We start from the raw sequence: 27,073 nt of genomic DNA, 5'->3' as shown, positions 1-27,073 counted from the left end.
TGGTAACCCTCGAAGCAGGCGTTTGAAGGATATATTGGCACGGGTGTTGTTCGTCTCGGGCCAGCAAACCATGCCAACATATCCTCCGAACACCGGCATTGAGGGTTACCAACATATTCCGGGTTACAAGGGTTACCAACATAAACATTTCATGTTTAGCATTATCTAGTCCAATTGTGGCATGATTCCACTATTTTTATCTGTTTCATGTTTCAACAGGGAACTTTTATTTTGAATGCAACCCGCTGATTTCACTATTGTTGCTCACACTAATGTCGTTCACGACACACACGTGGGAAATAGACGGGCGGCGCATACACTGATCCCATCACACTAAAAACCTGCGAAGATCGACGGTGAGACTGCTGCAACTACGCAATAGGCCATTGATATCGCATTCATTTCTGGTCCATTGGTAAAGTGGACAAAGCGTACATAATACAAGGAAATGGCTGGTATTTTGGCATGGTTTTGGAACGAGAGATTTTGGCTCCCTCACAATGTAACCTGGGCTGACTTAAAAAACACAGATGAGGCAACATTCCCACAAGCCGAGGATTTGTATCTGGCTTGTCCTTTAGCCTTCTGCATCTTTATGATTCGACTGGTTTTCGAAAGGTGGGTGCATTCAGAAGTGATAACCCTTATATTGGTATAACTGGAGATGATGTTGTATTCGTTTAATTTACATGTAGCCTAAAGAAAGCCTGTTTTAAAAAAAACATGTATCGGGTAGGTTATTGAAGCATGTATCGCTCACACTGAATTTCTAGACAATGACATGCACATGATGCGATGTATCAAGGAAGGTAACGTTAGCTTCTCTATAGGCCTGTCTGTTACATTGTAACAATGCTTCTTCTATATATGAATAATGTGTTGGAGCAAAAGTGCTGCATTTGGATATGAATTGTTTTCTCCATAATAAGATGCATGCTGGCCTAGCATCCAAGTTGCAAGTTGCAGCTGTCAATAGGAGGCAAGGACATTATACGAGCCATGCTCGTATAATTTAGCCTACTATTGACCTTGCAAGGGTCTGTGCTGCATATGTCTTGATGGTGATCAGTGTTGAGCTTCGTGTTATTATTGTAAGCCTGCCTATCCCAATTTGTACATAGCCTACCAGAGTAGGTGTTGACGCTAGACCGGTACACCAACTCAGACACATGGGATGCTCTGTACAATATAGACCACAAACATCAGTAGGAAACAGACAGACCCCCACAGCAGTGTCTCAACATTGCCTAATACTACACTCTTTATATCGGCCCATCATGATATAGCATATAGGTGTCTGATTTAGATGTGTGTGTGTGTGTGTGTGTGTGTGTGTGTGTGTGTGCATGCGTCAGTAGGCTACAGTTGAACTCTATTTTAGTGTAGGCTACATACATGTCACCGATTGGCTGCTGTCACCGCCACCACCGTGACACTTCACTAGCCAGCCCACCACTCCTACTGTAATCATTCACAATGGAACTTTTTTCTTACAAATATGTGTGCTGTGTACGTCTTCATGGGACAGTTGAGAGGCTTGTTGTTAAATGTAAATGTCGTTGATTACCGATGATATGACCTATAAAATGTGATGGCACTAAATAGGCCAAACAAAATAGTGAAGACCGTGGTTCCTGCTGTGAAGTGTTCCTAGACCCGAGATGTTTGCTTTTTAATGGTAGATTATACACACAGCTTGCTTATGCCTACACAAGCCTCACGCATACTATTATTGTTCAAGGGCATCTATGATACCATTTGCTAAAACAACATGTAGTAGTACTGGATTCGTGTCCATTGAATCTGCCAACAACTGCTGTTGCTCTTGTGTTCCCTCTCACTGAAGAGAACATTACCTCTGTCAGTGGCAGCTAGAATTCTAAATGATATTTATACTGAGTCAGTGTTCACAATTCACTTTTAAGGCAGGCTTTAACAGATGAGGTTTTTCACGTTGTGCGGCGTAACGTTTACCTCATGAAGGGTCTGTTTAGGCTGGTCAGATTTTCTGATTGCTGACAGCACACTTCATTTGCAGAGTAAGGACTTTTTTACGAATAGACCACTAGACTACTAATATATCTCTCTCACTCTCTATCTCTCACACCATCTCTTGTTGTCTGTCTCTCTCAGCTGTCTGGACACGGACATTTTATCTTGATCTTGGCGTAGACTTTCAGCAGTTCAATCTCCCATAACCCTTTGTCCATTAATGTGACTGTTACTCAATCATATAGCTTCATGATGCCATCTTTCATTTATACAGCTGTCAAATTTAGCCAAATGATTATATTGTGAATTGCTGACGATGCATACTGACATAATAATTCAGCAAGTCACACATTGTACTTATAGTTGGATAAGATTTTTAAGCATTGAGATTTATTTTTAACAACTTGTTGTCTTTTGTCAATGTGTCTGCCACGATCAAACCACTTTTCTGAGTAACAACAATTAGTTGATGATGATACAGTACCCACTGTGAGAATATTCTGATATTGTTTTGTTATTCTTTGTAGGTTTATTGCCAGACCATGTGCCTTGGGTCTCAAGATACAGGCCAATGGACCACAGAAAGCCCAGCCCAATGCCATTTTGGAGAAGGTGTTCACTGCTATCACCAAGGTATATGTTTTGTTAGCGTTTTTTTAGTGCCGATAACATACTGCAGATTAAAATCAGTCTCTTTGCAAAAGGCATTGGATTCAGTTAGAGTCCAGAAAGCAAGACATCATGTTTGAAAGTATTTGTGCCTTGTTCTATTGATGCACCATGGTTACTATTAGCTCAGAAAGGGATGAAGGTCCTTTTAACAAATGCTCAGATTCACATACTGAGAAACTTGGCAGACTACCTCCACACAAGCTAGACATCCTCAGTCATTGTGCGTCCTCGGAGATGGAAACGAAGGTGTGCCTTCTCAGCTTCTTTTCAGGTGATCACATAGTTTCCCCGATACAGTTACATATCAGGATATTCTTTTTGACTATGTATCATATCATTTTGATAATACCTCAATATTATTTTTGCGCTAGTTGGCTGTACTTGCACCAAATCTCCAGTATGTTTCCTTCATAGCTTGTTCTCCATCTTCTTTTTAAATAGGGAGCCAATTTGTTTTCAGCACTTTTTTTTCCATGACTGATCAAGACTTGTTTTCTCACGACTCTCTCTTGTCCCTCTGCAACAGACATATGGCGAGCAATATGTTTGGAACACCGAGTCGCAATAAAATCATAGTATCGAATCGCAATGCATATCGTATCGGCACCTAACTATTGTGATAATATCGTATTGTGAGGTCCCTGGCAATTCCCAGCCCTAGTTTCACTACCCCACAGCGCATCATGCTGATGAAATGTCGAGACATTGATTGCCTTTGATTTCAGCGAATATCAAGACTGTTTTAACTTCAGACGATAATGACAGCCTTGTTAACAGTCAGGTGTCTGGATCGTGTGTTTCCTAGCATCCAGATGAGAAGCGGTTGGAGGGCCTGTCCAAACAGCTGGACTGGGATGTGCGGACCATCCAGCGCTGGTTCCGACAGCGCAGGAACCAGGAGAAGCCCAGCACGTTGGCTCGCTTTTGCGAGAGCATGTAAGAGGTCTCGACAGCTTCAGAATGCCACGTATTATCACTAATATAAACACATACAGTCTGTGAAAAAGTATTTGCCCTTTTCTAATTTCTTCTACTTCTGCATATTTTTGATACCGATCTTATCAGATCTTCAACCAAAAAGGATCGCAGTGTTTGGTTTTCGCCAGACATAATGGGACCCATGTTGTCCAAATACAGGAAGCGTTTGGTTGCAGTCATTGCAGCTAAATGTGGCACAACCAGTTATTGAGTGTAAGGGGGCAATTCGTTTTTTCACACAGGGAATTGTTTTTTTTGGGTTGAAGATCTGATAACATTCAGTATCAAAAAAATATTCTAAAATAGAGAAAATCAGAAAGGGGGCAAGTACTTTTTTTTACGGCACTGTATGTGCACATTTGTTCAGTGGAAACAGATTTAAGGGGGTGGAAACCTAGACTTTCCAGTCTTTCCTGTCTGGGGGGGATATCTGCTAGTTGAACAAGCCTGTCAGAGTGGGCTCATGCCTGACACCAGTGTAGCCAGGCTGGCAGTGGGAGAAGCAGCGTGGCACAGAGTGGGTCTCTGATGCCCTGGGGCTGCTCACTCGGGAGCTCACTGTTAAAGGGACTCACTGCTTAGACGATTGGCACAGTCATTATTTGATCTTCAAAGAGAAATATCAAATTCAGTTTGTCAGTGTGAAAGTACCATGGTTCTGCAACTGCCAACAGGATTCAGTTACTTTGGTGGAATAACAAAAAGAAAGACGTCTCACAAAAGCATAGCCTCTATGTAACTAGAGCATATCTGTTTTCTCAATATTTTCTGCTCAAATTAAATCAAGGAAGTCCCTACGTTTTAAATATATGCAGTGTTGTGTCTGTAGGCAGAGTGGAGTGGACAGACTCAGAATGGATTGGATGCCTGATTTGTTTCTCTGTTGTCTCAGTAGCTTGCAATTCCCTAAACTGAACCAGCCACATTCATCTCAGCAGTAATCCTACTGTAATTAGTGCCTTGTATACAGCTGTTTGGGTTTGATAGGACACTATGGCCTCAGACATTTCAGGATGGCCAAAGGTGAGGCCACCGTTCCCTTTTTCATTATACCAACAAAGAGAGATACATTTAGACTGGAGACAGCAGAGTTCAAAGACACTGCACACAGTTATTTATTTTGCAGCTAGTTCTATCGAGCCTGTCTGGTCCCCAGTCCCCAGTGGGGCAAGGGCTTTGTTTTAGACCACCGTGCTGGTTGTCTGAACCCATCTACCTCCATCCCTCCATGGTCCTCAGTGGTTCAATTCTGTCAAGAGGAAAATAACCAAAGGTAGTAGATTATAATCCGCAGAGTTTTTAAAAGACAAAGCTCATATTTGTGTTTCGTGAGATGGAATGTCAGGAACGTCCTAATACAGACATTTTGAGGGACATAAATGTTTGCATTCATTTGTGACAATATTTATGGTAAAGCAGCGAGGAAAAATGTGACAACTCACTCTGCAGCTTTCTGCTCTATGTTGACCACCGAACACAATGGAACTGGGCCGTGATTGATAACGTCTAAGCGTATCGTCATGTTATAAAACGACAGGACCATGTACCGTCTGGTATGCGGTCACCAGCAAAACGATATTTAGAGAAAGTAGTTGTGAGTCATAGTAATTGTACATAAATGGCACCAGGCCCGGACCTGGCCGTGGTGCCGCCCTAGGGGTGACAAATTGCCACCCTCCTATCCCTGTAAAACTAAAATAGTGTAGAATATAGTGTCAGACTATTTGAATAGAGATCATGCATGATTTAATAAAAAATAAAAAAATGGTATCCGTCTCATAACATTTTCATTAGAATCATCTACAGTTTTGTAGGCTTCAGAATAACCACATAGGCTATGACTCTTTCTACCATAGGCTACATGATTTATGTTAGATGACTCGAGCATAGTTGGAGTGCCGCAGCGCTGCATCTCTCCAACAGCACCCCAGAGGGGCACACTGGGCATGGACAAGATGCATATTTTGCACCCCTGACTTTGGCAAAGTAGGCACTGCTTATCATGGGGCGGCATCAGCGGTCACCTAAATAGCCCATGTGATATACTGTATATACGTTTGAATTGTTTTTTGGGTAGCATTATGTGAGGTGCGTCTTGGTCAGTTTAGCTTTCTAATGGTAGGGCCTGCCCTGAATAGCGCAGCACTAGAAGCACACTCTTTTACAGTGTTTGACTAACCAGTTGCCAAGCAACCATCTTCTTGACCTATCATTAGGTAAATGAGTCCACCTAATTTGTTTTTACAATTAATCAAGCAGTCACAGAGAGCAAAATAACCTGCGGCTTGATTATTTGAATTCCATGAATGACGGCCTTTCTTCTCATTGAAATGTAAAAAGATTTCCTGTTTGTAACCAGAGCACAGGTGAAGTCTATGTACTGTGATCACTGACATTTGACACCTCAGAGATTCTTTGCCTCAGAAAAAGGACTTAACATGGATTTACTGTAGTGTATTGATCATTGCATAGGCTAATGTGGTGTGTTTTCTGTCTTTGGCTGTCAAAAAGACTTACTTCTTGTAAGGCCAGCTAAAGCTACCCACACTAAAACCACCTGGATGTAAGCAAAACTCCCAGTGTCACACAGCATGATCAGCATTTGTAAAATTCCCCCTCTGAGGCCAGTCAGTGACAGAGTATGTGAGCGGAGCGTGCCCAATTTGACTGGAGCGTGGAGCGAGATTCCCAAAGGCTGGCGCGTCGGCCTTCTTGCCCGTTCCAATTTAGCTCCAGTGGCGCTCGCTTCACGAGGTTTCTGTTTTGATTGTGTTATTTTTGCCTAAAAACCTTTTAGGCCTGCCTATAGAAAAAAATATATACATTACAACTCTGCATCCCAAAAAGGTGTTTAGGATATGCTCTGCTGCTGGCCTGCTCTCCAGGCACTATCACATGAGCCTGAAGCCACAGACTCTGGCCAAATGTTGTGTTTCTAAAAATGTATTCAAAGGCACTGTAGACTCATTTCATTTGGATTTTATTCGAAGTAAGTCACTGCCTATATGCACAATTTATAGACTATAATGATTTAATACAACAAAATGGTGTTTAAAAGCTGAGCGCTTAATGTCCCTAACTCCCTACCAGCCTAGTGTGTCACACTCGCAAATGCTTCACAATGTATTACTTTGTAGACTATAGCCTTGAAATAATATAGCCTAAATAAGTCATTTTCGTTCCTTCTTAGGAACGAAAAGTGTTTATATAGCCTATGTAGCCTATTTGAAATAAGCGCTTCTTACGTTCACCTTTTCATGTTTATTAAAATACTTTTTCATTCAAATCATATGGTTTGGTTCCAATACTTCAAAACCAAATGGTAGGTCCAGGTAGTCACAAAAAATTGATGGGCGTTGGTTAAATAGTGATTTTTAATGAATGGAGTGAATTTGGAGCTGCAGTTTCTTTTCCCCCCCTGTGAGCTCGGAGTTGTTTTTTTAGAGCAATGAGCAGGATTTCCAATCAACTCCGCTCACATACTCTGGTCAGTGTCTATTCGGGTCATACAACATCCCTGTCACATCATGCAAGTCAGAGTTGGAACTTCCTGTCTCTAATACATGATGAGTATTCCTGTGTGCTGCTGTGACCGTGTGAAACCAGAGTACACCTACAGCTGACAGGCTGTTTCACCCGTGAGAAGCCATATTAATGGCAAGACTCAGTCTTGAATTATTGATGCAATTTGTCATCGTTACGAACCAGAAAAAAAAGAATCTGTCTTAGTCAAGTGTTTTCTATTAAATAATTCATTTTTGTGTGAAAAATAAAAAGAATCTCATTACGAAACCCGTCTTGTAATCTGAGAAGGACGTGTGTTAGTTATTGGCTAGCTCTCAGCCCGTTCTCAGTGCAGTAATTAGTTGATTGTTTTGGGCTGCGCAGCAACAGCGTGGCTTTGATCTCTGAAGTGTCAACTGGAAACGTCTCAGTCTCTGCTCTGCCTGAGAGCTATAGAAACCCATGATCACAGGAGACCCTTTCCTATTCAATCAATTTGCAGCAGTCGTGGGTACGTGCTGGCTTATGTAAGACCAGGGGTTGGGACTGGGAGTGCCTGCCTCCCTCTGCCATGCAGCAGTGCGGTGGCGTCCGGGCTCCAGTGGAAGTGACTCACCCTGGAATGCAGACGCTGGGATGTGAGAGCCCTGGCGCTCCGGCCACTTCTCTGACAGGCTAGCAGGTCTCAGGACAGGCTAGCATACTGTAACATAGTTCTAGAATATAACCTAGTCTCTGCCACTGGTTGAATTCACCCTTGGGATTCTTCTGTTAGGTTGAAAACTGAGTAGCTGATCAAGATGACTCGCGTGTCCACAGGCCTTTTCCTTTCCAAAAGCTATTTTCATTTTGAAAGTGATTTTAGAATATGATACGTCTACTGTGTTCACCACTAATTAGTCTAAGAAATAAAAGCTCTGTATATGAAATCCATTAGTGACTCAGTGCTTACAATGAAAGGAACTGTAGTCAGATGAATAGGGGAAAATAAGAGACTGTTTGTTAAGACGTGCGATTTGAGTCTGTGCTGTCACGGTATTGAACAAAGAGCCTGGACAGACAGTGGCTTTCTTGGCTGTCCTTGGATTGACCTCCCTCACAGGAGCTCAAACATGGCCTCTCTTTGACATTCCACAGAGGATGCATCCAAACCCATAATTGTGTTACTGACTGACGTTCTGTTCTTTGTTTTCTTCACAGGTGGAGATTTACATTTTACCTCTATATATTTACCTACGGAGTGCGTTTCCTTAAAAAGGTGAGTGGGCTACTTCCCAAAATCATTTCATTGATCTTTATTCACCACTTTCCGTATTGAGGACACGTTTCTTCAAAGAGGAGCTATAACAGAACCTCGCAGTCAAGGATGTGTGTAGGAGGTTAGATTTGATGCATCGTGCTGTGCAAGAAGTACCAACTGAAAAAGAATGCAGCTCTCAAACACTCCAACCAGTGATCACTGGTAAATAATTGATAGATTTGCTCTCTGCACAGTATTTATTATGCAGATATTAGTGTCTGTGAGCACATGCACAGTTGAGAAACTAGTTCCTGTCAACTACCACCTTCAGTCTAATGCTGTTGTTACTCTATGTTGATATATAGAGGAAATAATTGGAAATCACATCCTCATTACTCTGAGGGGCATCACTTGTCTTTTTAATATGTCTGTCTGACTCTGTCCTATTGTGTAACGTACTGCGGCCAGAAGACTTTTGAGTGTCTATAGTAATTGAATGCTGCTGATGCTGCCATTGATTTAGAATAATGATTGAGGGTGAATAAGAGACGTTGCTGCGACGAGAATGTCTCATTGCAACAGCTTGCATGACGAAGCACTTTGTGGAATGAGTTCATTCCCTTCAGCTGGGCCTAGTGAGTCTCCCGGAGGGTATTAATAGCGCAGGTCTACGGGGGAGGAGATGCAGACTCAATCGGCTTCCCTATAAGTCGCCGTTTCTATTTGATATAAGTCTCAGTGTGACGCAAAACTCGCCAGAACGGCTGTATTTCTGCCTGCTTGAACGGCAATAGCTCAGATATACAGTACCAGTCAAAAGTTTTCCTTTAGCTTTACTATTTTCTACATTGTATAATAATAGTGAAGACATCAAAACTATTAAATAACACATATGTTATCATGTAGTAACCAAAAAGTGTTAAACAAATCAAAAATATATTTTATATTTGAGTTTCTTCAAACTAGCCACCCTTTGCCTTGATGACAGCTTTGCACACTCTTAGCATTCTCTCAACCAGCTTCATGAGGTAGTCAGCTGGAATGCTTTTTCAACAGTCTTGAAGGAGTTCCCACATATGCTGAGCACTTGTTGGCTGCTTTTCCTTTACTCTGCAGTCCAACTCATCCCAAACCATCTCAATTAGGTTGAGGTTGGGTGATTTGTGGAGGCCAGGTTATTTGATGCAACACTCCATCACTCTCCTTCTTGGTCAAATAGCCCTTACACAGCCTGGAGGTGTGTTTTGGGCCATTTGTCTTGTTGAAAAACTAATGATAGTCCCACCAAGCGCAAACTAGATGGGATGGCGTATCGCTGCAGAATGCTGTGGTAGCCATGCTGGTTAAGTCAAATCAAATTTATTTATATAGCCCTTCTTACATCAGCTGATATCTCAAAGTGCTGTATAGAAACCCAGCCTAAAACCCCAAACAGCAAGCAATGCAGGTGTAGAAGCACGGTGGCTAGGAAAAACTCCCTAGAAAGGCCAAAACCTAGGAAGAAACCTAGAGAGGAACCAGGCTATGAGGGGTGGCCAGTCCTCTTCTGGCTGTGCTGGGTGGAGATTATAACAGCACATGGCCAAGATGTTCATAAATTACCAGCATGGTCAAATAATAATAATAATAATAATGCCTTTCTTAAGTGTGCCTTGAATTCTAGTGTCACCAGCAAAGCACCCCCACACCATCACATCTCCTCCTCCATGCTTCACGGTGGGAACCACACATGCGGAGATCATCCTACTCTGCGTCTCAAAATGACAGGGCGGTTGGAGCCAAAAATCTCAAATTTGGACTCATCAGACCAAAGGACAGATTTCCACGGTTTGAGTTTAAGTTAGAGGTCGACCGATTAATCGGAATGGCCGATTTAATTAGGGTCGATTTCAAGTTTTCATAACAATCGGTAATCGGTATTTTTGGCCACCGATTTGCAGAATTTTTATTTTTTATTTTATTAGTTAAATTTGTCTTTTTTTATATATTTTTTTACTTTTATTTTTTAAATAATACACTGCTCAAAAAAATAAAGGGAACACTTAAACAACACAATGTAACTCCAAGTCAATCACACTTCTGTGAAATCAAACTGTCCACTTAGGAAGCAACACTGATTGACAATAAATCTCACATGCTGTTGTGCAAATGGAATAGACAACAGGTGGAAATTATAGGCAATTAGCAAGACACCCCCAATAAAGGAGTGGTTCTGCAGGTGGGGACTTCTCAGTTCCTATGCTTCCTGGCTGATGTTTTGGTCACTTTTGAATGCTGGCGGTGCTTTCACTCTAGTGGTAGCGTGAGACGGAGTCTACAACCCACACAAGTGGCTCAGGTAGTGCAGCTCATCCAGGATGGCACATCAATGCGAGCTGTGGCAAGAAGGTTTGCTGTGTCTGTCAGCGTAGTGTCCAGAGCATGGAGGTGCTACCAGGAGACAGGCCAGTACATCAGGAGACATGGAGGAGGCCGTAGGAGGGCAACAACCCAGCAGCAGGACCGCTACCTCCACCTTTGTGCAAGGAGGAGCAGGAGGAGCACTGCCAGAGCCCTGCAAAATGACCTCCAGCAGGCCACAAATGTGCATGTGTCTGCTCAAACGGTCAGAAACAGACTCCATGAGGGTGGTATGAGGGCCCGACGTCCACAGGTGGGGGTTGTGCTTACAGCCCAACACCGTGCAGGACGTTTGGCATTTGCCAGAGAACACCAAGATTGGCAAATTCGCCACTGGCGCCCTGTGCTCTTCACAGATGAAAGCAGGTTCACACTGAGCACATGTGACAGACGTGACAGAGTCTGGAGACGCCGTGGAAAACGTTCTGCTGCCTGCAACATCCTCCAGCATGACCGGTTTGGCGGTGGGTCAGTCATGGTGTGGGGTGGCATTTCTTTGGGGGGCCGCACAGCCCTCCATGTGCTCGCCAGAGGTAGCCTGACTGCCATTAGGTACCGAGATGAGATCCTCAGACCCCTTGTGAGACCATATGCTGGTGCGGTTGGCCCTGGGTTCCTCCTAATGCAAGACAATGCTAGACCTCATGTGGCTGGAGTGTGTCAGCAGTTCCTGCAAGAGGAAGGCATTGATGCTATGGACTGGCCCGCCCGTTCCCCAGACCTGAATCCAATTGAGCACATCTGGGACATCATGTCTCGCTCCATCCACCAACGCCACGTTGCACCACAGACTGTCCAGGAGTTGGCGGATGCTTTAGTCCAGGTCTGGGAGGAGATCCCTCAGGAGACCATCCGCCACCTCATCAGGAGCATGCCCAGGCATTGTAGGGAGGTCATACAGGCACGTGGAGGCCACACACACTACTGAGCCTCATTTTGACTTTTTTTAAGGACATTACATCAAAGTTGGATCAGCCTGTATTGTGGTTTTCCACTTTAATTTTGAGTGTGACTCCAAATCCAGACCACCATGGGTTGATAAATTGGATTTCCATTGATTATTTTTGTGTGATTTTGTTGTCAGCACATTCAACTATGTAAAGAAAAAAGTATTTAATAAGATTATTTATTTAATTCAGATCTAGGATGTGTTGTTTAAGTGTTCCCTTTATTTTTTTGAGCAGTATATATATTTTTAAACCTGCATATTTAGCTAAAAGAAATCCAGGTTAGCAGGCAATATTAACCAGGTGAAATTGTGTCAGTTCTCTTGCGTTCATTGCACGCAGTCAGGGTATATGCAACAGTTTGGGCCGCCTGGCTTGTTGCGAACTAATTTGCCAGAATTTTACGTAATTATGACATACCATTGAAGGTTTTGCAATGTAACAGGAATATTTAGACTTAGGGATGCCACTCGTTAGATAAAATACGGAACGGTTTCGTATTTCACTGAAAAAATAAACGTTTTGTTTTCGAGATGATAGTTTCCGGATTCGACCATATTAATGACCTACGGCTCGTATTTCTGGGTGTTATTATGTTATAATTAAGTCTGATTTGATATTTGATAGAGCAGTCTGACTGAGCGGTGGTAGGCGGCAGCAGGCTCATAAGCATTCATTCAAACAGCACTTTCGTGCGTTTTGCCAGCAGCCCTTCGCAATTCTTCAAGCATTGCGCAGTTTATGACTTCAAGCCTGTCAACAACCCAAGATTAGGCTGGTGTAACCGATGTGAAATGGCTAGCTTCGAGGGTGGCTGTTGTCGATGTGTTCCTGGTTCGAGCCCAGGTAGGAGCGAGGAGAGGGACGGAAGCTATACTGTTACACTGGCAATACTAAAGTGCCTATAAGAACATCCAATAGTCAAAGGTATATGAAATACAAATCGTATAGAGAAATAGTCCTACAATTCCTATAATAACTACAACCTAAAACTTCTTACCTGGGAATATTGAAGACTCCTGTTAAAAGGAACCACCAGCTTTCATATGTTCTGAGCAAGGAACTTAAACGTTAGCTTTTTTACATGGCACATATTGCACTTTTACTTTCTTCTCCAACACCTTGATTTTCCATTATTTAAACCAAATTGAACATGTTTCATTATTTATTTGAGGCTAAATTGATAGTATTTATGTATTATATTAAGTTAAAATAAGTGTTCATTCAGTATTGTTGTAATTGTAATTATTACAAATAAATAAAAAAAATCGGCCTATTTAATCGGCAGCGGCTTTTTTGGGCCCCCAATAATCGGCATTGAAAAATCATAATCGGTCGACCTCTAGTTTAAGTTTATTTATTTTTACAAGGACAGTGCACATTAATCAACCGTTTCAAGGTCGAATGTCCATTGCTCATGTTTCTTGGCCCAAGCAAGTCTCTTCTTACATTTACATTTTAGTCATTTAGCAGACGCTCTTATCCAGAGCGACTTACAGTAGTGAATGCATACGTTTCATACATCTCATTTCATTTAATTCCTTTTTTTTTTTTTTTGTACTGGCCCCCCGTGGGAATCGAACCCACAACCCTGGTGTTGCACACACCACGCTGGCATTGCAAACACCATGCTCTACCAACTGAGCCACACAGGGAGGTCTTCTTACTGAGATATGTCTGTTACTTGAACTCTGAAGCATTTATTTGGGCTGCAATCTGAGGTGCAGTTAATTGCAGATTTCTGAAGCTGGTAACTCTAATGAACTTATCCTCTACAGCAGAGGTAACTCTGGGTCTTCCTTTCCTGTTGAGGTCCTTATGAGAGCCAGTTTCATCATAGAACTTGATAGTTTTTGTGACTGCACTTGAAGAAACGTTCAACCTTCTTGAAATTTTCCGGGTTTACCTGACCCTCATGCCTTAATTAAAGTAATGATGGACTGTTGTTTCTCTTTGCTTATTTGAGCTGTTCTTGCCATGATATGGACTTAGCCCTATTTGGTAAAATACCATCTTCTGTATACCAACCCTACCTTGTCACAACACAACTGATTGGCTCAAACGCCTTTTAACAAGGCACACCTGTTAATTGAAATGCATTCCAGGTGACTACCTCATGAAGCTGGTTGAGATAATGCCAAGAGTGTGCAATGCTGTCATCAAGGCAAAGGGTGGCTACTTTGAAGAATCTCAAATATAAAATATATTTTGATTTGTTTAAAATAAAAATGGTTACTACATGATTCCATATGTGTTATTTAATAGTTTTGATGTCTTCACTATTATTCTACAATGTAGAAAATAGTAAAAATAAAGAAAAACCCTTGAATGAGTAGGTGTGTCCAAACTTTTGACTGGTACTGTGCATGAAAACATGAAATGACCCCAGGAATCAACAGAACATTGCTAAGCGATGCACAAAAAATTATATAACATTCAACATGGGTGAACCTTTCCTTTAAGTCTCTGTCTTACCAAAGTGAACCTTTGAACTGTGTCATAGTCCTTATCATCTCTCCTAAACTCGAAGTTGATATAGTACAGGTGATGATTGAGTAACGACTCTAATGTAGCTCAGTTGGCTTACTGTTCCTATTCTGCATTTGTCCACCAGACAACTATGTCCCTCCCTAATGTAAGAGTGTGAGTTTGCACGTCAACTAAAGCAGAGTTAGCGTTTTTAAGTAGGTTACATTTTGTTTTGGTCCAGAATCATCATCTCATTGACGGCAAACATATCCTGCGAGAGATAATGATGATAAGCAGCTCATTACCCTGCCTTTGTAGTCTAGGTCCCTCTTGTGGCAAGACATAAGACAGTCTTAACCACATCCCCCAGGTCTCTAGAGCATTCATCATGTGGCCTGGGACCAGAACATTCGCAGTCGTCCCCAGGCTAAGGCGTCTGTGATTACTTTGCACTACTAGCGTACAGCAAACGCTTGCTTTGATTCAATTAAGTTTCCCTTGATAATAATGCAATCTGACATGGCTACGGTCCCAAGGTTATTGATGTGCTGGATCTTAATCAAACATTTAGTGTTCAGCCAGAGGCAGCATTACATTCAGGTGTCGGGATCAATAGCACTTTATGAATGTAAATCCACTTTTAATTTAGGAACGGCATAACAGTACATTAATATTCTGTTCATGTATTGTCTCTGTAGACCACATGGCTATGGAACACAAGAGAGTGCTGGTATAACTACCCTTATCAGGTAAATCTTCCATGTTTTCTCTGTTTCATTTGTGCTAAGCGACTTCTTGACACCTATAACAGTTATTGTATTTGAAAGGTCTGTTCTACCTAGGTTTGATCTAACTTTGTTGACCTATGTGTGTATTTTCACAGCCACTGACGGTGGACATCCACTATTATTATATTCTGGAGCTGTCTTTCTACCTGTCCCTACTCTTCTCCCAGTTCACAGATATCAGGAGGAAGGTAGGATACCAATTAAGTCAATACATTAATATGAATAATATATTTGACTGTTTGTTTATCACATTGCTTCCTCCATAGATGTGTGCATATGATTTAACAGCCATTTCCTTTTAATCAAGATAATTATGTTAATAATACAAAATAAAACTAAAAATAGTCATCTTTAACAATAAAGACAATATTAAGTCAGGGAAAAGGCTTCACAACTGGTTTTAGAACATTCAGAAGCCAAATGTGTTCAGTTTTTTTCTTTTTTTTTTCTTCTCCTTTATAATCCTTTGTATTGTGCAGCTCCAGCTTTGATTTACACAGTAGTAATCTCGGAGGGAAGCGCTAATTAATGTTTGTCTGCACTTGCATTCAGGCCTCCTCCGATTTGTCTGTTCCATGACTTAGTTTTATTTAATCTATGTGCCTGGAAGTGGTGCATTTGCCTTGATGTGGTCTAGTCTCTCTGTTCTGTGAAATCACAGGTCTCTGAGAGGAGGAGATGGATTAGCATTTGCTCATAACTTTTATGAGTATAATTTTCTGCCAGCCATTCTAAACTGTTTTCCCCTCATTTGTTTTGGAGTGAGTCATATTTCAGTATTCGGTTCCTAGAATGTGGCGATTTTATTTTTATTTTTTTTAATCACATTTCTCAATTTTTTGATTTCAGCGTAATGTTTGTTGTAGCCACTGATCAAAACCGTCATTAAAAATGTAAAAGATTATATTAAATATTTCATATTGAATACGAATGGTTTCATGTTGCTGTTGATATCAGTGTGTGTTTTAGACCTGGTTTATCTGAGGTGATTTTGTTAGTAGCTCATGGTGGTTATATCACCTTCGTAGCCTAGCTTCCCTCTCCACTTCATCCTGAACGATGGTTAAACACTAATTGAGGGTCAAATAAACAGCTGGGATGACATCAGGCCCAGTTTGCTCATTCACGCTTAATCGCCAGACTAAAGATCAATAATCCATGGAACACGTATGCACAGCCACTATGGAAAAGAGTGCTGCAGAATTGCTGATATGCAAACAGACATATCTGTTCACATATTTAAGACACTCACGTACACTGCGTATACCAAACATTAGGAACACCTTCCTAGTATCCCCTTTTGCCCTCAGAACAGACTAATTAAACGGGGCTTGGGCTCTACAAGGTGTCGAAAGTGTTCCACAGTTGTGTCAAGTTGGCTAGATGTCCTTTGGGTGGTTGACCATTCTTGATACACACGGGAAACTGATGAGCGTGAAAAACCCAGCAACGTTGCAGTTCTTGACACGAACCGGTGCGCCTGGCACCTACTACCATACCCCGTTCAAAGGCGCTTAAATATTTTGTCTTGCCCATTCACCCTCTGAAAGGCACACATACACAATACATTTCTCAATTGTCTCAAGCTTTCACCTACACTGATTTGAAGTGGATTTAACAAATGACATCAATAAGGGATCGTAGCTTTCACCTGGTCAGTCTATGTCATGGAAAGAGTTTTTAATGTTTTGTATAGTCCATGTATACTCTTTCTAACACATCGCATACTCAAGCTGTAAGACTTATTTTACAGGTCAGGGCTCCTCCATGTTTGAGCTGTCAATATTGCCTCTGCTTACGTTTTCTTTTCAATGAGCTATGCTATGCTATCTTCTTTAACACTATTGAGGTGTCAAGAACAAAGGTTACAATATGGGGGGAGGGGGTGTAATTGAAAATGCAGCATGTGTATAAGCTTTACGATTTGAATCATCAATCAACCTATTCAGTATTTTTTTCCAATTCAAATCAGCATCAACAGCCATTCGTTTACATTAACACGTGTCATTGTTTATGGAGTTGCCACCTTGGCCCATGGTCTTTTCCATAGTTCTTGTGGTTGACAGAATGTCAATTTGCATGCCTCCCACCCCAGACATGTGCCTGCCTCTTCCTCCTCTCTCTGCCCCACCCCGTCCACTCCACAGCACACCTAACACTCACTCAATCGCTCACTCACAGCTGTCCCATGATGCCATAGTATTTATGCCCTCACCTCTCATCTCCGTGTTGACTGTTGGCATGTTGTCTGTTTTTGTTTCTCCTTTCAGTTTTTTCATGCACAAAACCACGCATTGAGGAGGTCCTCTGCACTCCCCTGCCAATTCCAGTATGTTCCCTGCACTCTATTTTTGCCATGCTTCCATTCTGCATTTCACACCACTGCTCTTCCTCATCCTCCTGTGCTGGGCCAGTTGTTCTGCTGTTGTCCTGCTGTACTGATTCCCTTCAACCTCGTGGTGGACAGGAAGGCTCTCCCATGTCATCTTCATCCTCCCACAGCCACAGCCTCACTCATCAGGACATTGCAACCAGGCTAGCTTTAAATAGACTAGACTGATCTAAACAGGCTGATCTAGCCTGACTAGAGGCAACTTTAGTTGTAGTACATATAGACTCCCCTCTATTTTAGTACTTTTTTTCTAGACGTGATTCTCACACTCAATAAAGTGTCAGTCTGAAGTACAGTGCTGTGTCAAAGTATTTGCCCCCTTTCTGATTTTCTCTACTTTTGCATATTGTTAATACTGAACGTTATCAAATCTTCAACCAAAACCTAATATTATATAAAGGGAACCTGAGTGCACAAATAACACAGCATTTACATACTTATTTCATTTATGTCATGAACAAAGTTATGCAACACCCAATGCCCCTGTCGCCCAACAAGTTATACTTTTGACTCATCTGTCCATTGAACATCCCTCCAAGAGTCTTAATGATCATCCAGGTGCTTCCAGGTGCTTTTTGGCAAAGTTTTAGTCAATTTTTTGGATGAGATGGTTCCCATTATGCCTGGTGAAAACCAAACACTGCATTCCACAGTAAGAAACTTATACCAACGGTCAAGCATTGTGGTGGTAATGTGATGGTTTTGGGATGCTTTGCTGTCTCAGGACCTGGACGACTTTCCTTAATAGAAGGAACCATGAATTCTGCTCTGTATCAGATAATTCTACAGGAGAATGTCAGACCATCCGTCTGTGAGCTGAAGCTGAAACACAGCTGGGTCAAGCAGCAAGAGAATGATCCAAAACACACAAGCAAGTCTACATGAAAATGTTTAAAAAGTCCAAGTCCAGACCTAATCCCAGTTGTGATGCTGTGGCAGGACTTAAAACGAGCAGTTCATGCTTGACAACCCACAAATGTCGCTGAGTTGAAGCAGTTCTGCATTGAGTGGGCCAAAATTCCTCAGCGACGTGAGACTGATCAACAACTACAGGAAGCATTTGGTTGTAGTCATTGCAGCTAAAGGTGGCACAACCAGTTATTGAGTGTTAGGGGGCAATTACTTTTTTACACAGGGGCATTGGGTGTTGCATAACTTTGTTAATTAAATAAATATACGTATAAATTGTCTTTTGTTATTTGTAAACTCAGGTTCCCTTTATATAATATCAGGTTTTGGTTGAAGATCTGATAACATTCACTATCAAACATATGCAAAAATGGAAGAACTCTGAAAGGGGGCAACCGTAGATGAGAAATGAAGGTGAGTCCTGCATTCAGAGGAACAACAGAATTGTTGACCCAAATCAAAAGCAGATGGGAGGGAAGTTGAATTGCACAGCATATGTTCTGATTAGCGTGCAGCCAGAAAGTGTACAAAGAGCTGAGGAGTCCACTTACCCCTGTGAAGCACAAAGAATACAGCTGCAGTCATACTCTGCATGACGCAGAGGATTTCATAAAACCTATATGCTCTACAAGTCCCCTTGCTATGAGTCACATGATGGAGAGCTGTGAATGCTTTCTCCCTCTGCCATTGTGTGACATGACTATGACACCTGTGTGTCCCCCCAAGGACTTCCTGATCATGTTTCTGCACCACCTGGCGACAATCACCCTCATCACCTTCTCCTACGTCAACAACATGGCTAGAGTGGGCACGCTGGTCATGTGTCTCCACGACGCCGCCGACGTCCTGATGGAGGTGAGTAGAGACACGGGACTCGTTCAGCGAGGCACAACGTTGTGGAACGTTCAGATGGAAATATGTTTTGTAGAACAAACATGTCATTTCTATTCAATACTTTTCTATCTGCAGCGTTCCACAACGTTTGCCTACTGAACGTGGCCCTGAAGTGTGTTCTTCACACCCCATGGACATGTGGGAGGCTCCTGTGATCTTTTGTGGTTGTTTTAGAACCGCACAGTAGCTATCCGGGGAAATCGGCCATCTATCCGGGGAAATCGGCCATCTATCCGGGGAAATCGGCCATCTGTAGATTTGAACGATGTACTGCTAAAAAACGATTTCAGTGTATAAAAAAAGATACGGTGGATGATAAACAGCAATGTTTATTTTTTGTATTGTGCGTTATGCCATTTGTAATAATTTTTCATGTGAAAATGCATCTGTGACTTCTGTTGCAGGTTGCCAAAATGGCCAACTATGCCAAGTGCCAGAGACTTTGCAACCTCCTGTTTGTCATGTTTGCCATGGTCTTCGTCAGCTCCAGGTTGGGTGTCTATCCCGTCTGGTAAGGATGCTTTGTCTCTACGTCGAATGGCCTGCATCCCAAATGGCACCCGATTCCCTATTAGCCACTGGTCAAAAGTAGTGCACTATGTTGGGAATAGGGTGTCTTTTGGGACGCAGAATGTCTTCGTTATGAAAATCTACAGAGCAATTGAAATGATGGGCTCGAGTGTCTTGTATGCGGTCAGTTAACACATCACTTTATCTGAGAATGTTTGTTTATATGCATCTTATCTGTCCCCGTATGCAGGAGGCATGACTGTTCTGTAGATCTCAGAATACTGACACTCCAAATGGGCTTTGCAATTTTTCCATGAAGGTTTTCATTTTATACAGGTCTTGGTGAGTTATGTTGCTTTGTAGTAGTTACTATGGATACTACAGCGACAATATGGACATACAGTGCCTTCAGAAAGGATTCAGACCTCTCGACTTTTTCCACATTTTGTTACGTTACAACCTTATTCTAAAATTGAATAAATTGTTTTATTTCCTCATCAATCTACACACGCTACCTCATAATGACAAAGCCAAAACGGTGTTTTAGAACATTTTTCTAATTCATAAAAAATGTAAAATAAACAAATATTACATTTACATAAGTATTCAGACCCTTTACTCAGTACTTTGTTGCAGTACCTTTGGCAGCGATTATAGCATCAAATCTTGGGTATGACGTTACAAGCTCGGCACACCTGTATTTGGGGAGTTTCTCCCGTTTTTCTCTGCAGATCCTCATGCTCTGTCAGGTTGGATGGGGAGCGTCGCTGCACAGCTATTTTCAGGTCTCTCCAGAGATGTTTGATCTGGTTCAAGTCCGGGCTCTGGCTGGGCCACTCAAGGACATTCAGAGACTTGTCCCGAAGCCACTCCTGCGTTGTCTTGGCTGTGTGCCTAGGGCCGTTGTCCTGTTGGAAGGTGAACCTTCACCCAAGTCTGAGGTCTGGAGTGCTCTGGAGCAGGTTTTCATCAAGGATCTCTCTGCACTTTTCTCCGTTCATCTTTCCCTCGCTGCTGACTAGTCTCCCAGTCCCTGCCGCTGAAAAACATCCCCACAGCATGATGCTGCCACCACCATGCTTCACCATAGGGATGGTGCCAGGTTTCCTCCAGACGTGACGCTAGGCATTCAGGCCAAAGAGTCTGAGAGTCTTTAGGTGCCTTTTGGCAAACTCCAAGTGGGCTGTCATGTGCCTTTTACTGAGGGGTGGCTTCCGTCTGGCCACTCTGATTGGAGATGGTTGTTCTTCTGGAAGGTTCTGCCATCTCCACAGAGGAACTCTGGAGCTCTATCAGAGTGACCATCGGGTTCTTGGTCACCTCCCTGACCAAGGCCCTTCTCCCCCGATTGCTCAGTTTGGACGAGTGGCCAGCACTAGGAAGTGGTGGTTCCAAACATATTCCATTTAAGAATGATGGAGGACACTGTGTTCTTGGAGACCTTCAATGCTGCATAAATGTTTTGGCACCCTTCCCCAGATCTGTGCCTCGACACAATCCTGTCTCTGAGCTCTATAGACAATTCCTTTGACCTCATGGCTTGGTTTTTGTTCTGACATGCACTGTCAACTGTGGGACCTTATCTAGACAGGTGTGTGCCTTTCCAAATCATGTCCAATCAATTGAATTTACCACAGGTGGACTCCAATCAAGTTGTAGAAACATCTCAAGGATGATCAATGGAAACAGGATGCACCTGAGCTCAATTTCGAATCTCATAGCAAAGGATCTGAATACTTATGTAAATAAGGTATTTTATTTTTGTATTTTTAATAAATTTGCAAAAAATTCTAAACTTGTTTTCGCTTTGTCCGTATGGGGTATTGTGTGTATGTAGATTGCTGAGATTTTTATTTATTTAACATAACAAAATGTGGAAAAAGTCAACTTTGCGAACTTTGTATCTTCTCCAGTAAAGAGAGAGCGAATATAAAATGAGAGACGGACCATTATTTTTAGATCAATTATTTGAGATACATTTTAGACTGGAATCTAAAATTACACATTTTAATTTACGTATTGAAAACATAATTTTACTTCCTCTTGATGTTATTATGGTCTGTGCCTTTTGGTATCAATACCAGCTGGTTTTGCATTTTCATATTGGACTTCCAATTAGATGGATGAATTTGTATTGTACTGGGATGTTTTTGATGTCATCAGTGACGGGGCATCCTACCTTGAGAGAGAGAAGCAGTAGAAAACCAGTCATACACCTTGAATACGTGCTCACCATCTTACTGTGTGATGTCCTTGTCACACTCTCAACAGTAACGTCGATGTAAGAAGGCAAAAGGGACATGATTTACTATCCTGCTCTGAGACGACACCCCAGACATTATCACCCTAAAACATATTTCCTTTGAGACCACACTCGAGGACAGAGCTGTTGATAACCAGGTCCAAATGACAAATGACTCTCTATTCTGGAGATATTAAACCATAAACCTCTACAGTGCAGAACTCTCTCTGTAGAAAGGTTTCTTTTGAATTGTGCAAGTAAATCCTTTAGAAATGTCTTATTCAGTGATTTCCTCTTTTTCTTTCCTCTTGTCATGTGGGTTATACAGTATATCACAGTGCAGGCAGAGTGCACCACAACAGCTAGAAAGCTGTTGCCATGGCTTCAGTATCAGCAGGATTCATACCATGTACAATTTTTGGTCCAGCAATATCTCTGCCTTCACTGAAATAGCTCAATCATATCAAGCAATACTTTGTGTGCTACCTCACTAATTTGGTGTACAGCGCATTCGGGAAAGTATTAAGACCCCTTGACTTTTTCCACATTTTGCTACGTTACAGCCTTATTCTAAAAATGTATTCAATAAATAAATAAATCCTAATCGATCTACTCACAATGCCCCATAACGACAAATGGAAAACAGGCTATGAGATTCGAAAATTGAGCTCAGGTGCATCCTGTTTTCATTGATCATCCTTGAGATGTTTCTACAACTTGATTGAAGTCCACCTGTGGTGAATTCAATTGATTGGAGATGATTTGGAAAGGCACACACCTGTCTATATGAGGTCCCACAGTTGACAGTGCATGTCAGAGCAAAAACCAGGCCATGAGGTCATTATGGGATGGATTTGTGTGTAGATTGAGGATTAAAAAAATAAACATTTTAATCCATTTTAGAAGTCAAGGGGTCTGAATACTTTCCAAATGCACTGTATGTATTCCATCGGACACGTGAATGAAGGGTTTCACACGTTTAAAGTAGGTCTAGTAGTGTGTACAGTATATTACAGATTGACTTCATAAAGTAAATGCTCAGTCTTTGCGAGAACCCTTTCCACACAGTGTAGCAGTGAGAAGGGTACAGTTCTGTCTGTGTCTGCCGGGTGATGAGTATCCTTGGCTGTTAAGAGTGTGTGTCTGTGATGTGGAGGATGGAGAGTGGCTAGGGGCTGAAGGCTCTTGGCATTAGCATCTTATGTTGTCCCTGAGGGTCTCTCTCAGCCACCTGCCTATTCCTCCACCCTACCTTTTTAGAGCACCAAGAACATTTAGTTCTCTTCTGTTCACCTAGCATTCTAAGGGCTGTCTCTTTACACATGATTTGGTGACAGCTGCCTCAGATTTGGTTTTATGACGTGTACTTCAGTTGACAGGTTTTTGTTGGTGTCAAAGAGAGAGACGCATATTAAAATCCAAGTCTATTACCCAATTCCCAATAGAGATGTTGTCTCTTCAGGAATAAATTAATCAACTCATTACTACATCCTGTAGCTATGAGTTACACTGAATACTGAATGTGTCTTTTGTGTGGTTCACTTATCAAATACAGTGGGGAGAACAAGTATTTGATACAGTGCCGATTTTGCAGGTATTCCTACTTACAAAGCATGTAGAGGTCTGTAATTGTTATCATAGGTACACTTCAACTGTGAGAGACAATGTGATTTTCTGAATTTTTGTTTTAGATTCTATGATCTTTAAGTAATTCATTTGCATTTTATTGCATGACATAAGTATTTTATACATCAGAAAAGCAGAACTTAATATTTGGTACAGAAACCTTTGTTTGCAATTACAGAGATCATACGTTTCCTGTAGTTCTTGACCATGTTTGCACACACTGCAGCAGGGATTTTGGCCCACTCCTCCATACAGACCTTCTCCAGATCCTTCAGGATTCGGGGCTGTCGCTGGGCAATACGGACTTTCAGCTCCGTCCAAAGATTTTCTATTGGGTTCAGGTCTGGAGACTGGCTAGGCCACTCCAGGCCCTTGAGATGCTTCTTACAGAGCCACTCCTTAGTTGCCCTGGCTGTATGTTTCGGGTCATTGTCATGCTGGAAGACCCAGCCACGACCCATCTTCAATGCTCTTACTGAGGGAAGGAGGTTGTTGGCCAAGATCTCGCGATACATGGCCCCATCCATCCTCCCCTCAATACGGTGCAGTTGTCCTGTCCCCTTTGCAGAAAAGAATCCCCAAAGAATGATGTTTCCACCTCCATGCTTCACGGTTGGGATGGTGTTCCTGGGGTTGTACTCATCCTTCTTCTTCCTCCAAACACGGCGAGTGGAGTTTAGACCAAAAAGCTCTATTTTTGTCTCATCAGACCACATGACCTTCTCCCATTCCTCCTCTGGATCATCCAGATGGTCATTGGCAAACTTCAGACGGGCCTGGACATGCGCTGGCTTGAGCAGGGGGACCTTGCGTGCGCTGCAGGATTTTAATCCATGACGGCGTAGTGTGTTACTAATGGTTTTCTTTGAGACTGTGGTCCCAGCTCTCTTGACCAGGTCATGCCGTGTAGTTCTGGGCTGATCCCTCACCTTCCTCATGATCATTGATGCCCCACGAGGTGAGATCTTGCATGGAGCCCCAGACCGAGGGTGATTGACCGTCATCTTGAACTTCTTCCATTTTCTAATAATTGCGCCAACAGTTGTTGCCTTTTCACCAAGCTGTTTGCCTATTGTCTTGTAGCCCATCCCGGCCTTGTGCAGGTCTACAATTGTATCCCTGATGTCCTTACACAGCTCTCTGGTCTTGGCCATTGTGGAGAGGTTGGAGTCTTTTTGATTGAGTGTGTGGACAGGTGTCTTTTACACAGGTAACGAGTTCAAACAGGTGCAGTTAATACAGGTAATGAGTGGAGAACAGGAGGGCTTCTTAAAGAAAAACTAACAGGTCTGTGAGGGACGGAATTCTTACTGGTTGGTAGGTGATCAAATACTTATGTCATGCAATAAAATGCAAATGAATTACTTAAAGATCATACAATGTGATTTTCTGAATTTTTGTTTTAGATTCCGTCTCTCACAGTTGAAGTGTACCTATGATAAAAATTACAGACCTCTACATGCTTTGTAAGTAGGAAAACCTGCAAAATTGGCAGTGTATCAAATACTTGTTCTCCCCACTGTAAATTGCGCCCCCCCCCCCCCCCCCCCATTCTCTCTCTGGTAGGATTTTAAACACTACCTTGTTTGAGAGCTGGGAGATCGTGGGGCCGTACCCCTCCTGGTGGGTGTTCAACCTGCTGCTGATCCTGCTGCAGTTCCTGCACTCCTTCTGGTCCTACCTCATAGTGAAGATAGCCTGCCGAGCCATCTCCAGAGGAAAGGTGAGCGACAAGTCATAGGTCCCTCCTCTCTGACCTTCTCCTCCAATGGCTTTTGAGAAAGAGGCGAGAAGAGAGGACGTGAGGAGTCAAGGACATGCAATTAAGTTTCTCCCCCAGGTCACAATGCTAGGGTCCCAAATGGCACTCTAGTCCCTATGTAGTGCACTACTTTTGACCAGGGCCCATAGGGAGTAGGGTGGAATTTGGGAAGCAGATATTGTCATACAGTAATGCTTTGCGAGAGGACCATCTTTACGTAGTTAAATTAATTCTCATTATGTATGGAATTAGAATTTAGTACTACCATGTTACTTTTTGTAATTGTGGATGCAAAGCATTGGGAAAATCTTCACCCTCAAGCTGTGATGTACTGTACCACAGGAGCTAATCACTAAACTGTTTTGTTGTCAATAGCCTTCATTGATTTTACTTTTCTATCCCTTATGCTAACCTTTCCACCAAGGTGGGGAAGTGGAATCCTTTACATGTAAGTAGTAGAATAGAAAGTGAATAAATGTATTTGTGTATTATTGTCACGTGCTATCTCGCTAACAAATCACAATTACAGATTGTTCTGACAAGCAAGCCATCCCTTTTTGTTTCTGACGTTTTCATCTTATTTGTAAAATGGGGGAACCAATAGCAATGGCCAACCGCTTGTACTTCCTCTGTCATGACATCAGATTGTATATGAGCTGTTCTGACAGCCCCTGCAATTTTCCACAGGTGTCGAAAGACGACCGCAGTGACATTGAATCCAGCTCTGACGAGGACAACGGTCCTCCGCCTGCTCCTGTTCAGAAGCACTACAACAGCACCACCAACGGGACCAATAAAGCCCACGGGACCAACGGGTACCTGTCAGCAGGGGCCCCGTGTCCAGACGAACACTGACCGCCACTATGAGACATTTATAAGCACCGGAGCAAAGCTGCAAACACCATTCATAGATACTACATGTGTGCGTGTGCGACATGAACAACATTGCCTGTCTGGTACTGGAAGTGCTTAATAGAAATCTGTGAATGCAGTTCCGTTTTCTGTTTGATTATTTCCATGTTTCCCGTCTCATTTTATTCTCTTTCTCTATATTTGCATCAAACTGCACTCAATGAAATATCAAAGCACTCCTGTTGGTACAGCCCACTCTCTGTTTAGCCAATGAATGAAAGCATTCCACTGTTATGGTGAAAGCATGCTGTTTTTAAAAGTAGTCTTGACTGGCATACTGGGGGGTGGTTAATTATGTTAGTATCTTTGTTATTTATTTTTTTATGGATATGTTGACAATAATTTGAAAACATGTCTCAACTACTTTGTCAGTGTTAAGATTAGTTAATTATGGACCAATCCATAATGCTTATCAGTTCACTATTCCATCAACAGGTAGACACATTACAGTATGAGTCTTTTCACTGGCAAAATGCTAAACACCTGGATTTGCTTTCGATGCTGCAATACCAACACATGCCAAAACTGTGACTGAATTTGTTTTGCTCACAAAGGAATAGTAATGTGGTCCCACAACAATGCATTATGGGAAATGCAAACAAACATTCTCCTTCCAGAAGCTGTAAATGAGATGTCAGTAAAATAATGATGTATGTGTGTGTAAAAATAGGGCCATGCTATATTTTAAATTAAAGCATTTTGTTATAAGTATTCTACAATATTTCTGGTAAGTATTTTTATTAAATGTTCATGGCCCTCTTGGAAGACCGATATAAGGTATTAAGCGATGACTCAATTATAACCCATGACGATATTAAAGATTGCAAGTCAGAAAG

The 27,073-nt window shown here is 42.1% G+C and overlaps 1 protein-coding gene across 1 annotated transcript; it reads left to right on the top strand.

The window, feature by feature from the left end:
* The first annotated feature begins 306 nt into the window (after nt 1-306).
* cers6 (ceramide synthase 6) lies at nt 307-27,073 on the top strand. The gene is made up of 11 exons (XM_029703265.1): nt 307-618; nt 2,520-2,625; nt 3,470-3,600; nt 8,347-8,404; nt 14,901-14,951; nt 15,086-15,178; nt 19,018-19,146; nt 19,590-19,696; nt 25,130-25,286; nt 25,750-25,773; nt 26,013-27,073. Exons 1-11 carry the CDS (start codon nt 449-451, stop codon nt 26,178-26,180), a joined length of 1,194 nt encoding a protein of 397 aa, XP_029559125.1. The 5' UTR covers nt 307-448; the 3' UTR covers nt 26,181-27,073.

Source organism: Salmo trutta, chromosome 20 (assembly GCF_901001165.1).
Source record: "Salmo trutta chromosome 20, fSalTru1.1, whole genome shotgun sequence".
NCBI lineage: Eukaryota > Metazoa > Chordata > Actinopteri > Salmoniformes > Salmonidae > Salmo > Salmo trutta.
This window is presented reverse-complemented; position numbering and strand designations above follow the sequence as displayed.